Source organism: Lycium ferocissimum, chromosome 6 (genome assembly GCF_029784015.1).
Source record: "Lycium ferocissimum isolate CSIRO_LF1 chromosome 6, AGI_CSIRO_Lferr_CH_V1, whole genome shotgun sequence".
Classification (NCBI taxonomy): Eukaryota; Viridiplantae; Streptophyta; class Magnoliopsida; order Solanales; family Solanaceae; genus Lycium; species Lycium ferocissimum.
The window spans coordinates 43,580,187-43,589,963 of record NC_081347.1 but is presented as its reverse complement, the minus strand read 5'-3'; the positions used below and the strand labels follow the sequence as shown (position 1 = coordinate 43,589,963).

Sequence of the window (9,777 nt, the reverse complement as noted above, 5' to 3'; positions counted from 1 at the left end):
TTAAAGGGGCAGTTTTTAAACCCCCTCTCAATTAAAATACACGATGTTCTTTTTCCTGTTTAACCTTTATTTAAATTTTTTGAAACCAGGGAAGCCCACCAAAAGGTAACCGATCCCTTTTGACTAACTCTTTTGGTTTTTTCCCCTTTTCTTTAAATGAGTTTGTTTTGGGATGTTTGATTGTCGTCGTTTAAAAAAAACAAGGGATGACTATCAGTTTTTTAATAATTTTTATTGTTGTTTTGTTTGTTTTAACTATAATAACTGAGTTTTAAAATCCCCTTAATTTTAATTTAAAAAATTTTTTTATATAGTAAAAAAAATAAAATAGAACTTTAAAAAATGTGAAAAGGGGGGTGAGAGGGGGGGGGGTTGGAAAAAAGGGGGGAGGGGGGAGGGGTTTGGGTGTGGGGGTAGGGAAAAGGAGGGGCGGGAAGGAGGGGTAGTTGTTTGGGGGCGGGGGGAGGTAGTGGGGCAAAGGGGGGAAAGGGGGGTTTGGGCGGCAAAGGATACGGGGCGTCACAGCTGCGGCGCGGGCTGGATGCTGAGGCTATATAAATTTAAAAAATGGGCAGTGAATCACGAAAAATCACCAAATTCGTAACTATAAAAATTGGAACTTTTTATGGTTATATAACTATGAGATGAACCACGAGTTTATAACATTATACCACATAATTTTAAGAACAATGAAAATAAAAATAGTTTCTTTGAAAAGCATACATTAATGAACCACGAGAAACCACCATCCAAACAGGCGGTAAGGCATTACAGAAACCCTAGTTCAAAGATTTATCCAAATTTCAAAAATTTCAAGCTGTAAAAAGATGTACGGCTCCACCGAGGATGTAGAGCGAACTGCTTTCAGGAATGCTGAAAAGAAATACAAGCTTTATTACGACAATACCCGAAAGTAACTTCTTAAACTTCCATCTACTGTTCTTTCTTCTTTTTGAATTGATTAACGTTAATGAGACACTAATGTGTTGTTGTTTTAACTCAGGAAAAAGAAACCTAGAGCAGTAGATTTGTCTGAGGTCATTGATTTTAAGTCTATTTCTGAGTCTTACCATCAAAATGCTGAACTTCGCGAGGGCATTTCCGCAATTCAATCCGATTTTGATAGTCCTCTTTTCTGCTTGGCAAGTCATCCTGGTATGCCAAATTTTCTTCTCTTATTGCATAATTTGCATTTTTGATTTTTTTTTTCATTTTTGGCCCGTCGGCCGAAATTAATTACCGTTGCTAGCCAAAATATATAAAACATATACAATGATTATTTATATTATATGTATGTTTATATACACAATATTTATATTTTATGTGCTTAATATGCAAACCTATACATTTGCAGGCTATTTTGTAAATTAGATCAGCGAAAGGCATTGGACAGTAATTGTCTCTTTTTGATTCTCCATAGGGTTTTTGTATATGAAAGATTTATATCTTGAACTAGAAAACTATTAAACCCCCGTTTGGATGGTTGTGTCCCCGTGGTTCATTACTACTTGCCTACTATCTTATTCTTTGTTTTTATTATTATCTGGTGTTTCCTTTGCTTCAGCTTTCGTATTATTGTTGTTGCTACTGTTCTTTTTTCTACTGTAATTTTTCTTTTCATACCTGTTTTGATATGCTTTACTTGAACTGAGGGTCTACCAGAAACAACTTCGCTACCTTCACAAGGTAGGGGTAAGGTTGCGTACACACCACCGTTCCCAGACCCCACTTGTGGGATGCCATATATATACACACACTAATATAGGAAACCAATCCTTGAGCACCCTATTACTCAACATACTCTGCTCATTTACACACATAGAGTTGAGAAGTGAACTAGAACTTACAGAAGTACTCTAAACAAGTCGACTCCTATGTGCTTATCGAAGAACTATTATCCCAATACATTGCTTCACTAACTATTATCCCAATACATTACTTCACTATCTTTTTAGTCTTGACTTGTATGTTAGTGTTAGGAGTTGTGAGAATTGAAGAACCTTTAGTTTTAGAGTTCATAGTTTGCCTAAAAGGCTTTACAGGGAGAATTTGATGAACAGGAGGTGTTCTCATGTCTGAAAATGTGTGCCATGGACAAAGCTCCTGGCCCTGATGGGTACACAATGGGCTTTTTGATCAAATGTTGGGAAATTCTGAAGCTAGATATCATGGCCACTTTTAACAACTTTCACTCTCAGGGAGTTTTTGAGAAAAGCTACAATGCAACTTACATAGCCCTAATTCCAAAAAAAAACAGGTGCCAAGGAGTTGAGAGATTTCAGACCCATCAGTCTTATAGGTAGTGTCTATAAACTAATTTCTAAGGTGTTAACAGAAAGATTGAAAAGAGTTATAGGCAAGCTGGTGGATGTTCAACAAATGGCATTCATTAAAGATAGACAAATAATGGATGCAATTCTAATTGCCAATGAAGCAGTGGACTCAAGAATCAAACAAGGCAAGCCAGGAATCTTATGCAAATTAGACATTGAAAAGGCATATGATCATGTCAACTGGGAATTTTTGCTGAAGGTGCTCGCATGTATGGGTTTTGGAGAAAAATGGATCAAGTGGATTAGATTCTGCATTTCAACTGTCAGATTCTCAGTTCTTATCAATGGCTCTCCTGAAGGTTTTTTCCCTGCACATAGAGGGTTGAGACAGGAGGATCCTTTGTCTCCTTTTTTGTTTATACTGGTCGTGGAGGGCTTGAATAACATGATAAAAGTGGCAAGAACAAATGACTGGATCAAAGGTTTTGAGGTTGCCACAAGTGCAAATGTAAATGCCAACATGGAAATCACTCATCTACCGTATGCAGATGACACCCTGATCTTTTGTGATGCTGAAGAAGAGCAACTGAGGATTTTGAGAGTAATTCTGGTACTGTTTGAAGGGATTTCTGGGTTACACATTAATTGGAGAAAGAGTCACATATATCCAATTAATGATGTGAATAATATGGAGGAATTGACCAGGATTTTAGGTGGAGAAGTAGGGGAACTGCCAACTACTTACTTGGGCATGCCTTTAGGAGCCAAATCAAAGTCCTTGAATATCTGGAACCCTGTGATTGAAAAATGTGAGAAAAAGCTATCCAGGTGGAAGTCACAATATATATCTCTAGAGGGCAGAGTCACACTTATAAATTCAGTTCTGGATGCACTCCCTACCTATATGATGTCTGTTTTTCCCATCCCTGTTGGAGTGATTGAAAGACTAGACAAGATCAGGAGGGACTTTCTCTGGAAGGGTGATCAAGATAAAAAGGTTTTCCATTTAGTCAAGTGGGCTAATGTTCTACTGGGGAAGAAGCAGGGAGGACTAGGTATCAGGAATTTAAAGCTGCAGAGCAAAGCTTCAAGACTTAAATGGTTGTATGGAGGGTACTCACATACACCTCAACCATACTGGGGAAGAATGATCAAAGCAAAATATGGGGAAGAAAATAAGTGGATGACCAAGGAGGTGCACACCCCTTATGGTGTCGGTTTGTGGAGATCCATCAGAGCTCTTTGGCCTTTCCTGTGGAACCATTCCACCATTAAGGTGAGTAATGGCCACAAAACTTCTTTTTGGGAGGACAAATGGTTGGGAAACACTAGTCTAAAGGAATTATTTCCTGTCATTCATGGGCTGGCAGTAAATCAACACAAGAAAGTAGCTGAGGTATGGGACAATCATGGATGGAACCTTCAGTTCAGGAGAAACTTCAATGACTGGGAAATCAACACACTGACAGAGTTTTTCAGGCTACTAGAAGAGTTTAAAGGCATACAAGAAGGTGCAGATAAATTGAGGTGGAAAGAAGACAGCAAAGGCATTTACAAAGTGAGCACAGCATACAAATTTTTGAACCAGAGTAACCAGCAGGTGCAACTTTGGCCTTGGAAGCACATTTGGAAAGTGAAGGTACCATTCAAAGTTGCATGTTTCACATGGTTGTTGGCAAGGGAAGCAATACTGACTCAAGAAAACCTAAAAAAGAGAAAATTCTCTCTTTGTTCTGGATGTTGCTTATGTAGTGAAGAGGGTGAGACAGTCAACCATCTATTTTTACATTGTCGGATCACAATACAGCTTTGGAGGATCTTTGTGAATCTCAGGGGCATTGTCTGGGTAATGCCAAATAGGATTACTAATCTACTCCATATTTGGGAGGAGGCAGGAACAGAAGCCTCAGACAGAGATAGATGGAGGATTGTCCCAGCTTGCATTTGGTGGACAATATGGAAAGAGAGAAATTCACGGTGCTTTGAAGACAAGAGTAGTAGTGATGTACAAAGATCAAGCTAAATTGTGTCAAACTTTTTTGTTTTTGGTGCAAGCAGATTTACTTTGAGGAGACTGATTCCATAACTGAAATCCTAGGCTCTTGTTAGATTTTCAGAGTTTTGGATCAGCTTTCTCACTTTTGCTGTAAATATGGTTCCAGTGCAATCTATGCACTGATCAAGTCAATACATACCAATGTTACATTTTCAAAAAAAAATAGTTTGCCTAAAAGGAAATTTATTTATAGGCAAAGTAGTAATGGAATGATTTAAACTCGAATAAAGTGAATGGTTATAGAGGACAGAAGTACTCTAAACAAGTCGACTCCTATGTGCTTATCGAAGAACTATTATCCCAATACATTACTTCACTAACTATTATCCCAATACATTACTTCACTATCTTTTTAGTCTTGACTTGTATGTTAGTGTTGGGAGTTGTGAGAATTGAAGAACCTTTAGTTTTAGAGTTCATAGTTTGCCTAAAAGGAAATTTATTTATAGGCAAAGTAGTAATGGAATGATTTGAACTCGAATAAAGTGAATGGTTATAGAGGACAATAGCTGGCTGCAACTTTGTTCTGTGTTGAGGCGCAGTTGGTTGATTGATTGATTGACATTACTTCTTGACTAATCTTCTATTGTTAGCATGCGGGACCTTGAAGCTTTTGTGCTGATTGTTGCAGGGTTTTATTTCATTCCTGGAGCATTAACTGTTGAGGAGCAGTGCCGATGGATAAAGGAGAGTTTAACAAGCTTTCCTCAACCTCCTAACAGGACCAACCACAATGCGATTTACGGGCCTCTACAGGACTTATTTGCTGCTGCCAAGGATAATAAAGTTTTGATTCAGGAGGAGCAGACCAATAATTCTGAGGTGGAAATCATCCAGAACGACATAAATGTTCCCACATGGAATTTTTCTGATCAATCAGGTGCATTTTCCAGTGGAGTTACACGCAAATCAGTGCCAGCCTCTGTTTTGCTTCGTAAGTTACGGTGGAGCACCCTTGGCTTGCAGTTTGACTGGTCGAAGGTCTTGCTGATTTTCTCCTCATAAAGTGCAGTATATTGTACAAAAGATTCATTTAGATGTCTTGTTGCCCATTTGCCATCTAAATGAATATATTTCTCATTTGTGCATCATAACATCCTTTATAAAGTTTACTAAAAAAAAAAACATCCTTTATAAAGTATTCATAGGAGTTGGACTTATTTTGTATGTGAAGCAAACAAGTTATGTAGGCTTTAAATACCATCATGTAGTTTTTAATATGATAATATTTGTTTCTTCACTTTCTGTTAAAACTGAGTGATACTACTGAAATAGGTCTTGTACATTCCTTCATTCACAACTTGTTTCATGACTTTATCTATAACCATAGATTTTATTGTTATTTTAGCTAAGCACTGTCGATATACTGTCTTAGAATAATTTGGTTATTGTGCACTAGCATTAATTTCTGGTGTCTAGACCTGCTTATCGGACATTTTAGCAATTGTACGCTCATCATTCCTTCCTTCACATGTACAGTATAATTTGTTCTCTTTTCATGTACTTGATTTTGTTTAATCTCGGACTTGTTTTCATAGTTTTCTATTTCCTTGGTTAGTATCTGTTCTGAATTTCTTTTCTGGCATTCGTTCAGCGGAGCTATAATATTTCTCTGCCTCACAACAAGATACCTGATGCACTTTGCCTGCTGGCTGAAAGAATGGCAGCACCTACCCTGCCATTAGGTGAAGTGTTTCAGGCAGAAGCAGCAATTGTCAATTACTTTGGTCTCGGTACCTGTTCTAAAATATTTGACTTCTTGGTCTTGCGCATTTGAATATATACCTATATTAGGTGTATATAGAAAGCCATTACAGTTGACTTCTTATTTGCTTATATTCTAGTTTCCTCTACTCCTTTAAGGTGACACACTTGGTGGCCACGTTGATGACATGGAAAAGGATTGGAGTAAACCTATTGTTAGCATGAGGTATGTGCTGATTTGTTACAAATCTTTCTGCTTGAATAAGTTCAAACTTTGTTCTGTAGGAGACGTTACTAAGGCCTCACAAATGTTTTTTTTGGTCTCTAGTTTGGCCTGTAAAGGGATTTTCCTTATCGGGGGAAATTCTAGGGAGGTTCCACCTCTTGCAATGTTTGTTCGAAGTGGTGATGTTATTCTTATGGCAGGACAAGCAAGGGAATGCTTCCACGGTTAGTTGACTACTTATGTTTTAGTTCCCTGTTTGTGGTTATCGTAGGAATTTTGGGCATCTACATGTTGACAGAAATTTAGAGGTCGTAAAACTTTTCGAATCATTCTTGTCTACTTTTACTAGAGGTATTTTACATTAGTCAGCTGATTTTACTTGGGAATAAATGATCGTGTTCACATTTTTTATAATCTAGGATGGTCACACATGAACTACTTGAAGAACTGGCTTCTGCTGAAGTGTAGCATTCTTAGATACTAAGTGGAAATAAGAAAATAAAAAGTCAGAGTATTCGTTTTTCATTTTTTTTTTTTTGAACAGGTAACAACTTTGTACTATAGACCAGTACTTAGGTAGTACTGAAAACCCCTTTACAAAAGAAAAAAGAAAACTAAGAAAGTAAAATCCTAACATGAGTCAAGCACTTCTAAGATTGATTCTGCATCTACAGAGGGATTCTTTGTACACCAAAAACAAAATAGCAACATACAGTCTTGCTTGATCTTCTGTAGAGTACTACTTCTATCCTCAAAACATCTGGAGTTCCTTTCTTTCCAGATTGTCCACCATATGCAAGCTGGAATGATCCTCCAGTAGCTTCTATTCCCGGCCCCAATCCCAGCCTCCTCCCAGCTAGAAAAGAGTGTCAACAATCTTGCTAGGCATTGTCCAAGATATGCCTCTGAGATTGATAAAAATCTTCCATAGCTGATCAGTAATTCTGCAATGCAAAAACAGATGCCCTACTGTCTCGGCTGCTTCCCCACATAAGCAACAATTTGAAACTAATATAATTGTTCTCTTTCTCAGGTTTTCATGTGTCAAAACAGCTTCTTTGGCTAGCAACCATGTAAAGCATGCAACCTTAAGAGGTATCTTAACTTTCCAGATTTGTCTCCATGGCCAGTTAGAGTTTTGTGGCTGAGTCATGTTCATGATCTTATAGCCTGAACTCACTTTGTAGTGCCCCTTGTTAAGCCCAGTCCACCACAAACAGTCCACCCCATCCTTCAGCCCTTGGAAAGACTCCAAATGTTTATAAAGCTCAACTAGTCTAGGTATTTCCCAGTCATTCAACATTCTTCTTAAGATCAACTCCCAGCCTTGAGGTGACCACATTTCAGCCACTGTTTTGTTCTGATGTTGTGCCAGAGCAAACATATCAGGAAATAGCTCCTCCAAACTTCTGTTTCCCAACCACCTATCCTTCCAGAAAATTGTTTTGTTGCCATTATATACTCTGATAACAGAGTGGCTCTTTAAGAAAGGCCACCATGCTCTGATCGATCTCCAGGCAGTTACACCATATGGTTCTTTTTTCATTTTCAAGTTCATCTATAGAAGCCTCGCATAGTTAGTTATCTTATGCCCTTCTGAGACTAGGCTCGCAACATATTTTGATGATAAGTGGGTATTTGGGTGGTTATTGATTTGATTTGCCACTGCTAGAAGTTGGAGGAAGTCGTTGGAAAGAATAAATTTTTGGAAGCTCCGGAGAGGTCGGAAACAATTCGGCGACATTTTGACTGCTATATGAAAAGTATCAACGACGTCTTATTTCCGTTGAAAATTCATTTCTGCTAACCGGTTTCAATCTCTGTATTTTTGACTACTTCCTCTGTCGAAACTCCTTAAAAAATTCTAGCAGTGTGCTTTTTGAGTTCAACAAGGGGGTGAAATGTCTAACAAGTTAATGATAGATAACTCTATTGGATGTCACAATTAGGCACTTATAATTTTTATGAGCACTATAATTGCTTACTGAAAGTTCTCAAAGCTCAGTGTTACTAGTAAAAAATATCATCTCGTTGTTTAAAAAGAACAGCTGATTTTCAATTTTCCAAGGGATTATTGCCTCATGGGTGAAGCATGAGCTTTAGAGAAGTGTGTGCTCCAAAAAATGACTTGCAAAGTGATTCAATGGAGAACTTGTTGGTTTTTTGATTCTTTTCGCTTTTGAAAGGGTTGTATGTTTCTTTTTTCCCATTTTACCATTATAAGAAGCCATATTGTTTATGTTCGTCCGAAGGTGTGTTGGAAATGAGATAACAAATCCTGAAATCCTTTATACTTTTTTGAAATGCACTAAATTGACTTTGTGCCTTGCAGGTGTCCCTAGGATCTTCACTGATAAAGAACATGCTGAGATATCCTCCCTTGAGTTGCAGTTTTCTGATGAAGAAGATTCTGCTTTCTTGGAGTACATTAGAAATTCTAGAATCAATATCAATATTAGACAAGTATACTGAGTTTTCTCTTGAAAATTTTGTAGAGATGTAATACGAAGTAACATGACTAAACATGAGAAAATTGGAAAACTTTTCTCAGAAAATGTTTTCCTCCATACCAAACACAAACCAATTTTTCATAGAATTCTCTCATATTTGGGGTCATGCAGGATATTCAACATTGGTCCCGTATTTTGGAGCATGTAGGACTGGACAATTTGGAGATGTTGAAATTGTTTGGTGATATTAACTTACTAAATTACCTGCGATTATGTTCCAAAAACCCATGAGAATCGTTGAGGGAAAAAAAAATCCCAGTTCCTAGTCCTAAACCTTAACACAACGGGTCTTTCAATTTTCAGCTGTTTCTCCTAGCGAGCTAAATTACTGTTTTATTGAGATTTAAAACCTACACACTCATCGTTTACATTAAACTAACGTAATTTTCAGTCTGCTAGATTTCCTTCTCATGTTCATGTTAACCCGTAGGTCTTTTGGTTGTATCATGAAAGGATGGTTCATAACATGCACTCATGTAGCATGTGAGGGTTGAAAATGTAGTTCCTAAAAGGGGGATATTTTTAGAATTCAAATTTTGGCAGCCACGTAAAAGAAAAACTTGTGAGAGTGGGATTTGCAGTCAAGGCCTTGCAGACCTGTAGATTACCTTATAAAACTTAGCTCCCTCCGTTTTAGTTTATATGGTTTATTGGTTTAGTAGGCGCTTGGAGTTTGGACATGCGATTTCATATCATGATTTCAAGTCATGAGATGAAATTAGCGTTTGGACATCTTTATTTTATCTCATGCGATGAAATCCCAAATAATTGAAAAAGGCATGATTTGGGATTTTAATTTTTGTAAAATATACAACTTGGCCCACAAGTTTATATTTTGTAAAAAAACCCATAAGTTGGTAGATATTTTTAACAATTACTCCCACCAATCATTTACCAACCTCATTAACTTCTACCAACAGTTATTCATGTTCGTATCATGTGGGAGGATTATATTAAAGAGTAGTTACATTACTATTCATGTTAAATTTTCCTTTTTATTGAACTAAA

General features: G+C 37.3%; 1 protein-coding gene across 2 annotated transcripts; it reads left to right on the top strand.

Annotated features, from left to right (window-relative positions):
- Window positions 1-753: 753 nt before the first annotated feature.
- Window positions 754-8,979, top strand: LOC132059703 (alpha-ketoglutarate-dependent dioxygenase alkB). 2 transcript variants are annotated; one of them, XM_059452416.1, is made up of 8 exons: window positions 754-913; window positions 1,004-1,155; window positions 4,961-5,310; window positions 5,924-6,062; window positions 6,193-6,259; window positions 6,362-6,483; window positions 7,293-7,354; window positions 8,592-8,814. In XM_059452416.1, the coding sequence occupies exons 1-7, from the start codon at window positions 828-830 to the stop codon at window positions 7,334-7,336; spliced, it is 960 nt and encodes a 319-aa protein (XP_059308399.1). In that variant the 5' UTR covers window positions 754-827; the 3' UTR covers window positions 7,337-7,354; window positions 8,592-8,814. The 2 variants fall into 2 exon arrangements, with proteins under 2 accessions (XP_059308399.1, XP_059308398.1); XM_059452415.1 differs by lacking the exon at window positions 7,293-7,354 and having other exon boundaries at window positions 8,592-8,979.
- Window positions 8,980-9,777: the final 798 nt, after the last annotated feature.

Excerpts from the sequence above, each read along its gene's own strand:
- LOC132059703 (XM_059452415.1), top strand. The coding sequence starts at position 828 with ATGTACGGCTCCACCGAGGATGTAGAGCGAACTGCTTTCAGGAATGCT. Across the intron at positions 914-1,003 it reads TATTACGACAATACCCGAAA|GAAAAAGAAACCTAGAGCAG; the intron begins GTAACTTCTTAA and ends GTTTTAACTCAG. Across the intron at positions 6,484-8,591 it reads AGCAAGGGAATGCTTCCACG|GTGTCCCTAGGATCTTCACT; the intron begins GTTAGTTGACTA and ends TGTGCCTTGCAG.